At 40.7% G+C, this 12556-nt stretch overlaps 1 protein-coding gene across 1 annotated transcript in view; it reads left to right on the top strand.

The window, feature by feature from the left end:
• The window catches only part of TOPAZ1 (testis and ovary specific TOPAZ 1), a 38483-nt gene that overhangs the window by 17383 nt on the left and 8544 nt on the right, over nt 1–12556 (top strand). Inside the window, exons 9-14 of the mRNA XM_082193279.1 lie at nt 1864–1927; nt 3293–3444; nt 5238–5330; nt 6983–7089; nt 8961–9027; nt 10730–10904. Coding sequence (XP_082049405.1) covers nt 1864–1927; nt 3293–3444; nt 5238–5330; nt 6983–7089; nt 8961–9027; nt 10730–10904 — 658 coding nt within the window. The remainder of the gene's footprint in view (nt 1–1863; nt 1928–3292; nt 3445–5237; nt 5331–6982; nt 7090–8960; nt 9028–10729; nt 10905–12556) is intronic.

Below are 12556 nucleotides of genomic sequence, written 5' to 3' on the forward strand. Positions count from 1 at the left end.
AGTGCCCTATTGGAACAGCTACATGAGAAGACGGACTTGATGACTGATGCGATCAGAAATTTTGAACAGGCAGTGGGAAATTATATGGAGCCCACCCAGGAATTAAATCTGACAGAACAGATGAGGGAAGAGGATGTTGCTGAATCTTGGGCGCCAGAGATGGAGGGAGCTGCGGCTCAGCAGGAACATGAGTTTTTGGATTTGACAAATGAGCTTGGAAAAAGCCGGATTTGGAAAGATAAAGTTTGGCTTGGCTTGGAAATGGGGGGTTGGATAGACCCCCCTATGCAGGGATGTTTGGACTTTTCAAGTCTGGTAATGGGCCGTGGGATGTTTGGGGTTGTGGGGGCTCTTAATTTTGGAGGGACTTTGAAACAGGTTCTTAAATACCACATGGAGTTCAGTGTGGACTATGGAAAAGGGGCTGATTTGTCGAGAAGGGTCAAAAACCCTGTTAAGCTGGAGTTCCCACGAGTGAAAGGAGCAGGAGACAAAGGAAAATATAGCTATAAATATGAAGAAGAGCCACGGAAGGGACATGGAAGGGACTTAAGGGCCTCGGATATAAGATTACCAGGTTAATGCGCTAGATTGATGGGATAGAAAGGACTGACAAAACCCGGTACCAGGAGGAAGAGACGCTGGATGAAGATTGGAATTTTTTTTTCTATTAGGATTGTTTTACAAAATTGATGAATGTTAGAAAAATGTTGGAATGAAATTATTTGGCTTTAGTAAAAATATTTAAAGAATTATGTAAGAATATTATGGTTATGAGAAATTGGTAAAAGACAAGTTTTAAGCTTTAAGGTTTTTTATAGTAAGATAAGATTAAAATAAATTAAGGTAATGTAATGACAGAATATTATGAAATATGGAAAGGATTTGCTGCGACAATTAGCAACTAGGATACAAAAAAAGGGAGGAGGAGGAGGTCAAAGAAAGAAGGTAATGACAGTTAAGGTTTTGAGAATATTGGATTTGTTTTTAAATGTTTGTGGTATATTTTTGTCTTCTGATTGTGTTGTGTTATTTTTTGATTTTGATTTTTATTAATCTGTATTGTTTGATGTGGTTTGTTTTTTCTTGGTTTTTCCTTTTTCTACCTTGTTTTCTTTTGTAATTCTAAAAATTTTTCAATAAATATCATTTTTAAAAAAAGAGAGAATTCTGTGGCCTGAGAGACATACACATGTTCATTGCTTGATGACTGCAGAACCCATTGATGATCTGTGAACGCAGCCATCAAATAAGACGGCACAGATAAAACTTTAATACCACCTCATATGTAACCTGTGAACTGGCTTTTGCAGAAAATGCCAGCCTTAACTGCTGTTGCCTCCAGCAGAATGCACAATGGGAGGTGAAAGAAACTCTGGCTTTTCTCCATGAACAGCGTGAGGGTTCCTATGGGGTTTTTACACTATTCCTTAGCAGCAATGTGCTGCTTGCATCTTCAGCGTAAGCCCAATACAGGGACAAAACATTCTTTTATTTCCTGGGTTCTCTACCCATGCCTGGGGAAAGTGGGGGGGGGGGGTGGCAACCACAGACAATGGGTTTGGCTAGTATACTAAGCAAAAGGTTGTGCACAGGTATGGTAATAATGGTAAAACAATTGTTGCAGTTCCATGTGGAAGTTATTCATGCTTGACACTCTTGTCCACATCTAACTCTTAGCTACAGTTTAATATGTATTGATTATTATTTTTTAGCTTTACTAAATATAGATCAGTGTGTACTTCAAAATTATTTGCATTTGTGGATCCTCACATTTTGGAAACTTGTAATACGCTTGTAATAGATAGCAAGTTTATCTGTAATATATTTATAATAGATTTGTGGTTTTATTTTATTTTCCAGCTTTTCACTGAAATACTTAATACATATATAAGTATTGGTGAAGAGGTTTTGTTGCAGCGTGCAGGTATGATATAATCACCATTATAAGACAAAATATAGGTTTTGCTTGAAGATTGGCGGTGCAATATGTAACAGACCACATAATACATTCCATTATACAGTTGAGTAGAAATTTGGCTGTTAAATTGCATAGTTTCTTAACATGTATCCTAGCACAGCATTGCTGAAATAGTTTTTGACTGTCAATCTAATATGTAGATCATAAAGGCAAAAGCCTCTAACCAAATAAGAGGATAGTTCTGCTTAGATCTGGAACTCTATTCAGAACTAGAATTCTAAACTGAATGAGTTTTTTGTGTGGTATAAGCGCTTAAAATTCTTTGGTTTGTGGGCTTTATTATATTAGTACTTTGGTGCTGAAACAGGAAGTATTATTATCATTATTGGGACATGTGTATATGGGACCAAGGCCCTACCATAATTTAATTTAATTCTTTTTAAAAAACAATAATATGCAGATGAATTGTTGCAGAAGCTCTAGATGACATTTTTCAAGGTAGTGAATTTCGCTGTTGAGAGGGAAATTGTGTTTTCCTAATATGTTCCCCACAATAAGGTTCTTTTGGATATTGTACATATTGAGGTGTTTGCTTTAGTAGGTACTATCCCTCTCTCATTTTAGGTGAAGTTAAAAAGGTAAAGGTAAAGGGACCCTGACCATTAGGTCCAGTCGTAACCGACTCTGGGGTTGCGGTGCTCATCTCGCTTTATTGGCCGAGGGAGCCGGCGTTAAGCTTCTGGGTCATGTGGCCAGCATGACTAAGCCGCTTCTGGCGAAACAGAGCAGCGCACAGAAACGCCGTTTACCTTCCCGTCGGAGCGGTACCTATTTATCTACTTGCACTTTGACGTGCTTTTGAACTGCTAGGTTGGCAGGAACTGGGACCGAGCAACGGGAGCTCACCCCGTCCCGGGGATTCGAACCACCAACCTTCTGATCGGCAAGTCCTAGGCTCTGTGGTTTAACCCACAGCACCACCCGCGTCCCCTGGTTAGGTGAAGTTATGAACCAGTAAATATTAATGTGGCCTACAGATTAAAGTGCTAAATTAATTCTTCGTTGGGCTTGACTAAGGATGCGAGCATTTGCAGATCCAAGATGCGCTAGAACAATTGTTGTAAAGGAAAGGAACAAAATTTGGTACAGCTATTTTCATCCAACAGATTATGAAATAATGCTGATGAGAAATAAAGGAGCTTTTCATATGTTCATAGGTACTGCTCTCAACATTATAAATGCACTTGCCCAGTAAAATAGATTTTCAGTGCTTCATTTTTACTCATTTTTGCCTTTTAAAAAGGTGTTAATTAATGTTTCAGTAGTATGCTACATAAAACAATTTCACACTTAAATTTCCCATTTTTTTAGCCCAGGTATTTACAGATTACTGCAGAAATGGTGTTCCTGAAAAGCACTTGGATTCACAAATACTAAATAACCTGCTAACATCTTTGCTCCAGTGCTGTTTGCTGAAAGAATTATTTCATGTATTCCGCACTAGCATAATGATTAAAATACTGGTAAGTAACTTGGTATTTTTTATTAGTGAAGCCTATATATGTCTACCTAGAAGTAAGTCCCATTGAATAAATGGGTATACAACTGCAGCTTAAAAGGCCTTCTTACTCATTATATAATGACTTGTCATGTGTTTATCTTAATAAGCTCTCAATTTTGTTTTCTTGGGTTTTGATTCTGAGCTATTAATTTGGAAATCATAAGATAATTTTTAAAAATCTACAAGAGCCAAAAATGTTAAAGTGGGGCAGGGAGGAGAGACAAAATTGCTATGTAAAACTCCTTTGATTTTCTGGGTTGAGCGGGCTGAAAACTAAACTTGCAGTGTAGTCCATTCCATTAGTTTTCTGGAAGTGGCTTTTACATTGTGTGAAAGCTCAAGTATAATGTGCAAAATAAATAACGGAAACATAAGGAAAACGGAATGCACTGCAGTGTGGATGCAGCCTAAATCAGTCTCGAGGCAAGCCTGAACCCAGACTGAAATAGGTCTAGATCAGGGCTAGTCAACCTTTTTATACCTACCACCCACTAATGCATCTTTCTTGATGGTAAAATGTCCTTACCTCCCACCAGTGCTCGATGGAAGGAGGATTCAGCTTGTGCCATAGAACCCCCTATCGCCCACCTAGAATCCTGAAACGACCACTAGTGGGCGGTAGAGAGCAGGTTGACAACCCCTGGTCCAGATAATGCATCTTGTCCAAGAATGTATGTAACTGAAGTGCCACAATCCTCTTGGTTACCTGCCTCAAAGTGGGAGTATTAGTGTTCAGCCAGTAGTTGCCAGGAAATCTGCATGTGGGATTCCTTTAGGAGCTATTGCATCACTGCTTCCTTCAGGTCGGCAGGCACCACTCCCTTGTGTAATGGCATGTCAGCCAATCATACCTTACAGACTAGCTTTAAATCAGTAAAAAGATCAAGAAGATGATCCCTTTTGTTTTTCCCTTTGGGGGGCCACCACCCAAGGCATTGTTTCTTTTAAGCCCTTTCCCTGGGAAGCTGATGTAATCAGGAGACTACTAGCTGGAAATGGCTGAGTCGGGCCTGATTCCTCTTGAAGCCAAACTCTCTTGGAGAAACACTACAGGTAGAAAGCAGGCAGCAGAACTTTGGTTCCTCATCTGAGCATATATCTACACGCAATACCCAGAAAAGTTCATGACACTGAGGAAGCTGGCTCAGTCGTACAACAGCTCGTGAAACAATACATTTATTAGTCTTTTTAAACCTAAGTTGTTATTAAGATCAAGTACCGTACCCCCCCCCCCAAAAAAAACCACTTGTTTGGAAGATACCGTATTTTTCTGTCTATAAGATATATTTTTGGAGACTCCAATTTAAGAAAATGGGGGGAGATTGGCCAGAGTTGTTGAGCTTTTTGGGGGGAGGGATGCCGAAAATCACTCAACAGACTGACAAACTCTGCCAGTCACCCACGTCACAGAAGCAGAGAAGTGTCTGCCCAATTGGCACAGCAGCAGCCCTTGCCACAGCCACCAATCAACCACCCAATTGCCGCACTCATGGCGGTCACCACAGAGAATTAACTTCCCACACCACCACCACGTTGCCTGTCCAGTGCTTGAGGTTCACCAGGACAGGTGATACTGCACAGGTGCAGTATCCCAGTCACTCAGAAGTAGCAACCACATGCCATGGAGTAATGATTAACTCTTGGAAGCCATCTATACGAGAGCCAGGTGCTTTATTTCAGATTGAAATTGTTCCTTGAAGTTCTGTTAATTACAGCTAATGTATTTAGCTCTAATGCTAAGGCATTTTTGTTTAGCCAACTGTAGACATTCTCCTCAATGTCTTTGAACAAGTGGCGTCCATGAAACTAAGAGTCTTAGTGCCTGAGTTAATTGACATTTCTTGTAAGGTATGACTTTGATTATTTGATTCTATCCTAAATGTCATTCTGCCTTCTGCATAAATTTATCTGCTTCTTCTACACATCTTATCAATCACATAAATTGTGTTCATTTTTATTTGATTTTATGCTTTCTCATGTTGAAGGTTGTGGGTCCAAAGGTCAACCCCTTTTAAAAACTGACTCCAAAAGAAAGTTACAGTCATACCTTGGGTTGTGAACGTGATCTGTGTGGGAGGCACGTTCGCAACCTGCAGCGCCACATCTGCACACACGCGTGATGCAATGCGGCACTTCTGTACATGACGTCATTTTGCACTTCTGCACATGCACGAGCACCGAAACCCAGAAGTAACCCATTCCGGTACTTCCAGGTTTGGTGCTGTCCGTAACCCGGAAATGCGCAACCCGCAACGTTCACAACCCGAGGTGTGACTGTATATGGACGTAGAGCATATTTATTGAAAATACATTTTACCATCCACAGTCAATACACATAGAATTAAAAACTTAAGCCAAGAAACAGTATCAGCCTTGCAGATAATATACTAAGCTATTGTTTGTTTACTGCATTTATATTCCACCTTTTTTCTCCAATGAACTCAAGGTGGCATATATAATTCCCATTTATTTGTTATGTTACTGTTTATATAACTAAGTTCATTGGGCAGTTTGTTCAGATGATTAAAACTGACTAAAGTTATGAATGCCATGGAGGTGTTTCTGTTCTTGTAATATTAAGGACTGTTTTGAAAGATGCTTTCTTGAATACCAGGGAGAAAGAATTTTAAAATATATATATAATGGGAGCATGGAGGATTGCAGCTGAATTTTGTACTGTAAATCGGTATAAGATTTGGAGAATTTGGACAGCTTTATAGAATTCTGGGTCATCCCTTTACATGATCATAAGCTGCTGTCATGTACTAGCTTCTTCTATAGGCCTCTGCAAAGGCTATAACATCATAGTATTTAGAAGACTCAACCCGGTCAGTACTAGGACTAACCTTAAACATTTTATACCTCAAGGAAAAAAATCAAAATTTACACCCTTCTTACATAACGCAGAGGTCTACTAGCAGGAGGTGCAAAATTGGCATCCAAACTAAAATCTGTTGACTGAAGTGACTGCTTCATGTTATGATAAGCCCTGGCTTTACCATAGGAATAGTATAATTTGCATTACCTATGAGTCAGTGCAACTGTGAATTAAACAGGATTTGGCTGGAGGTTGGGAATGCTGTTGCCTCCAAAATCCATTTAGCTATAGAATTCTTCCACCAATTTTCCCTTATCCCCAGAGCATAGGTTATATAAGGCTTTATACTAGAGATTGGCAACCTCTTTGCTGTTGAGGGTCGCATACAGTAGGGCTAATATTTTGTTGGCGGGAAATTCTGACAATTGGTGAAGCCTGAACCCAACCCCTTTTCTTTCTCTGCTTGGGGAAGGAAAGATCACTCATGCCAGATAACAAAACTGATCACTTGCAGCGGGATTTTGAAAGCCAGTTGCCCAACACTGCTTTATACATAGATGCATTACTTAACTGTCTATTGTTAATCACTTGTACAGAACATTGTAAACATATAATTGCTTAGGAAGTCTTCAGTGATATTCAGGTTTTTGGTGCTTTTTGGTTTATTTCCTTCCTGTCATAGCTTTGTGATGGTGGAATGGTTTTTAAAGACGAGCATATTGGCTGCATCACCTCATTCCTAAACCAACTACAAGTTTCCAGTCAGGAACAAGCTATTTTTTTGTCCAGGTATGTTCATCTCTTATGCAATCTATATTAAACCTAAAATGTAAAATATATTTTCTCAACTACTTGTGCCATAAAATGCCAGTCTACGCATTTTATAAACTATTTTTCGATCTCAACAAGATGACAATATTAAATATTGGGTTATATTATTGATTTTATTTATTTTTTATTTTGGAAGCTGCCAATGAGGGCTCTTATGCTTTGTTTTGTTGTTGTTTAGTTGTCTTAGTCGTGTTCAACTCTCCATGACCCCATGAACCAGAGCATGCCTTGGAAACACTCACTTTTTTCTCAAAGCTTCTCCTTTTATATGTCCATGGAGTTTTCTTAGGATGAACAAAAATGAATGAAGTTTGGCAATATCACTTTCAAATGAGTACATACAATGTGATAAAGATCTCCCACTTCTGAATTTTTATGTCTGGTTCAGCCATAGCAATCTTGGTCTAATAAAGTATGGTTTATCAAACCCAAAATGAGAATTTGCTTATGTGCTTCCTCCTTTCGCTCATGCTTCACAATTAGGTCTCAGTTTATTAAACCATACTTCCTCTTTATATCCAAACCTGGGAACTGTAGTATGACACTCAACAAGCTAGGATATGAAACCAGGATCAGATCCTAGTTAAACCAGTTTCCCAGTTTGGATGCAAGAGAGAAGCTTCGGTTTAAGAAACCCTGGAAGTCCTTCATTACAGTGCATAATGCTAATCTTCCATCTAATAAACAAACCATGGTCATTGCATCTGAACTGGGACTTGAACTTTCTGTTGGAGCTTGTGGACAGAGGAAGGAGGAATTGGAGCAAAACCCAACTAAGTAATTAATGAGCTACACTTGGTTATGCTTACCACAATCCCCAGTAAGTATGCAGAGTTGTTGGGTGAATTTAGGAGTAGAAAGAGGTAATTATTTAGACTGTAGGGACCAAATCTGAGGCCACAGCAGGTAGGAGAATGGGGAAGCAGGAGGGAGATGCTGTTTGGGTAATGTCACTGTTAAACCCTCATTATAGTAAGCATTGTCAGCATCTTTTATGAGCTGCTTCATCTGCCAATATTTAAAGTATTATGAAGGCTGTGCCCTCAAACCTTTTGCAATATTATTGTTGTGTAAACCCCAGTCTCCAAGTGGCAAGAGACTTCTAGCAGTACCAGTGCTTGCCCAGGGTTCAGTTTCCTTAGAATGAAGGTCAGTGGAGACCCTGGCATCTTTAGAATATATGGTTTTATTTACATATATACAAGCTGAGCATAGGATGGAAAGGCTCATACAGTATTAACATTCCAGCAGATCTTGCCTCCCCGTTAGGTTCTGAGGGAGATCCCCAGGACATAGCTCTGGGTCCAGCAGGGGCCCAAACACTCTCGCACACAGCCTTACCCCCTTTGCCTATTGTTATCTGCCCTAGGGTGATGTAGCATACAGCCAGATGAGGTGGGAAAAGACCCACACATTTGTGTCTATGGGAACAGAGCAACCTCTTTGGACATGTCAATGGAAGTAATTAACTGGCTAGCTAAGGCAATTATCTTAACTTAAGAACTGGTTTGATTTCGTCTCACACAGGTTTCCTCTCACACATTCTAACCTCACATATACAGCATCATAGGCCTGGAAGGAACACAAAGATATCCACACTGAACCACACAAACATATAACACTATGAAGTATCCAGGTGCACACTTTTGTTGTATGCTACCCATGCCATGCAGCAGATAAAAAAAAACTGGATCATATTTTGATTGCAGAGTGTATGCTTTTTTGGGGGGGAGTGCAGCAAAATATAATTATTTAGAAAGTCACTTGTTGCTTTTTCTGTTAACTCCAAATTTAAGCTTTCTCAAAAGCAGATAACTCTTGTTTCTAAGATTTCAGGCAAGACATTTCCATAAGGCTAGCCTTTGTGGCTTGGATTCAGCAATTGCAGAATTTCAGGTACAGTATATACTCATTGTTTTAAAAGCAAGCTTGGGGGGACATCTCAGTACTAATCAAATCAAATGGAAGAAAGATACCTTGGAATCAGTAGACCTTGCTTCTGTATATCACATGGCGATTGGGTTGCTAAATGCTTGAATGTCATATTTGCTCTTGGTGGTTAAAGGTAAAGGTAAAGGTACCCCTGCCCGAACGGGCCAGTCTTGCCAGACTCTGGGGTTTGTGCGCCCATCTCACATCTATTGGCCGGGGGCCAGCGCTGTCCGGAGACACTTCCGGGTCACGTGGCCAGCGTGACAACGCTGCTCTGGCGAGCCAGAGCCGCACACGGAACGCCGTTTACCTTCCCGCTGGTAAGCGGTACCTATTTATCTACTTGCCCCCGGGGGTGCTTTCGAACTGCTAGGTTGGCAGGCGCTGGGACCGAGCAGCGGGAGCGCACCCCGCCGCGGGGATTCGAACCGCCGACCTTTCGATCGGCAAGCCCTAGGCGCTGAGGCTTTAGCCCACAGCGCCACCCGCGTCCTACAGCGCCACCCGCGTCCTTCTTGGTGGTTAAGTATTCATAAAAATATGGAGGGAAATAACTTTCCCTTCCAAAAGGAGAAATAAATGGGGTGGTGAGAGATTTAGGGACCTGGACTGCTAAAGCCTGCTTAAATGTCCCCCAATCTTCAGTCTCAGAAATCACATTGATGTATTTGTTAAGTATTCAATGTGAAAAGCTTGAAGATTAATTGCTTCATCATCACTCCTAGCTAGCAGTTGCAATTCACCTGACTGCTACACTATCATCTTTCATTGACTGCTACACTATCATCTTTCATAATCTTGGGTATTCTTCCTTCCTTCTTTCCTTCCTTCTTTCCAACCATAGTTGCTTCTCAGAAAGCTTGACTCAAATGCTTATACAGTGTGCCAGCCAAATGTGTCTGGTGACTTCATGGCACCGCATCTTTTTCATCTTTTTAATTGGAACAGAAAGTCATTTGTTGATCTTAATAAGTCCTGTCCAAGAAGATCCTTCCCTGAAGAGATCAGTCCTGATGGTAGCTGCTTTTGGAAGTACTAAATATGAATGATATTAGGCTTGCACATGATGGAAACTTGACTTTTTGGCAGCTTTTTGCTGGAGAGAAAAGTTGTGGGTGCACCTGCATCCAAGGTTTTCATTGGAAAACCCACTGAAGGGGAACAAGTAGCACAGCCTAGCCTGAGGTAGATTGCAACCTCCATTGCTGCATTTTGTATATGTTTAAAAAGCTAAGTAGAAACCCAAACATCTTTGTATTCAGCATCTTTGTTTGTCCCTATGAAGCTACTGTTAAACAAAATGTAAAGTATCTGTCAGCTGCTTAAGGCAGTTCATTTTAGATAATACTATATATTTCCCTATTTGAAAATTAGATTGCATTTTGCAAGAATAATATCTGATCAATATGTATTGTTTGAAGAATAATTGGAAGACTTATCTTTCAGTTCTTTGTAAAATAACTATTTTGAATGCTTTGGTTGTGAAAGATCTTATAAAATTTACTAGTTTCCCAGTGACAAAGTTACAAACAAATCCCAAGTTACTAAAGTGAGATAACACTTCCAATTTTAAAACAAAAAATTCAAATGCTTATTAAGTTTACTATGTTTGTGATCAGATTCAATTATGAATAATTCTATTTACATTTTATTACTTTTTGAACAGCATTGCAAAGAAAAAGGTGACTGGGCCAAACTGGGAACTTTATACGTTAATGTGAGAAGTGGATGTGAAAATTTTGGTGACCTTGAAAAGTACTCATTGTGTATTGCTAACATCTTGACCGATTCAGTGACAGAAGAGAGACCAAGCGTTCCTTTTTGTGAATTTGCAGTTGCAGGTAAAATTTGTACAATATTGCCCATTATTCTGGAGTCACATGCAAAGGGAACTTTAAGAAAAGTTAGGGGTATTTCACCAAAATATCATTTCAGCAAGTACTATCACCCCCGAGTCCTCTTCCAAGTGTAGCACCATCACAAATATTTCACAGGCAAACCAACCCAATGAGGTTTTAGAGGAAGTTCACAGGCATGGAGAGATCTTTAAATAGTGCATCCACAGAAGTGCATCTAACACTGATATGTGTGCCTCATCTGCAGTGTGAGGAGTCAACCCATTACCCTTATATTCTGATTGTGTGGTATGTTCAGTAGGCTGTGGACAAGGGAACAGAGCACAGACCAAAACACATGTATGTTTAAAAGCAGGCCACAACTTCATTATTTGCAGCAGGTAAGTGGATGTTGACATAGCAGTGGGGCAGGATTGGTTCTTGATTCAAAAAGACCTCCCTGGTGTTTGCTAACCCATCCTAGCACAACCACTGAGGCGCTTGGGAGTTAACCAGCATCAAGAACCCGCTATAGCACAGGCCATGCATTTAGGATCCCACTGGCAAGCTGTGGTGAGCAATGTCAGGCCTGAGCCTCTGAGCTATGGCAGAGACCTGAAACATTGCCCCCAAGACCCCATATGAGGCTCCACCCTGCATTGGAGATTCTGCCCAGTGCAATTTCTGCCAGAGTTATGACGAAAGAGAACAAACTCCTATCAAAGTAGGCTTTCTACTGAAGGAAAGGCAAAAGCCTACCAAACACTTGACTTGGTACAATTGAGAACAAACCAGCCAGTATGGAGCCTCAGTGAAATGCACTACACCAGGATTTCCAGCTGTTTTTGGACAACAGTCCAGATCATCCCTGACCACTGGTCCTGCTGGATAGGACTGATGGAAGTTGTAATCCAAAAACTGCTAGAGACCCAGTTTTGGGAAACCTTGCACTAAACCATGGGTAGGCAAACTAAGATCCAGGGGCCGGATCTGGCTCAAATGCCTTCTAAATCCGGCCAGCAGATGGTCTGGGAATCTGTGTGTTTTTACATGAGTAGAATGTGTCCCTTTATTTAAAATGCATCTCTGGGTTATTTGTGGGGCATAGGAATTCGTTCATCCCCCCCAAAAAAAAAATAGTCTGGCCCCCCACAAGGTCTAAGGGGCAGTGGACTGGCCCCCCTGCTGAAAAAGTTTGCTGACCCCTGCACTAAACCATAGGAGGGTGGATGAGGAAGTTCAATAAGGAAGGCCTGGTCGGGCATGTGGCAGTTCCTTTTAAGCACTTCCAGAGTTCCCATGAGAGCAAATGGAAACCCAGGGAAGACAAGGGTGTCCCTGACATGCCAAGAAGGTGCCAAACCACAAGTTATCTGATAAGGCATTTCCAGGCAGGAGAACACACAAAGCCATCATGGCCAGCTGGGAAGAGTCTGCACTGTGCCATCAAGCGACCTTTAATGGGATTCAGGGAATAGCTGGTACAATCTGCACCTTATTATGTTATTGTTGCCACAATACTAAGTACTCAGCACTGCAAATGTAAAAAGATAAGGGCTGGTATCCTGGCGTACAGTAGTAGACATTGCCACTCACTAGGCCAATTTGGACATAGAGCTAAACAATAATATCGCATTCCAGGTACTACCTATGGAAAT

Source organism: Podarcis vaucheri (genome assembly GCF_965113315.1).
Source record: "Podarcis vaucheri genome assembly, chromosome: 12".
In the NCBI taxonomy this organism is placed as follows: Eukaryota; Metazoa; Chordata; class Lepidosauria; order Squamata; family Lacertidae; genus Podarcis; species Podarcis vaucheri.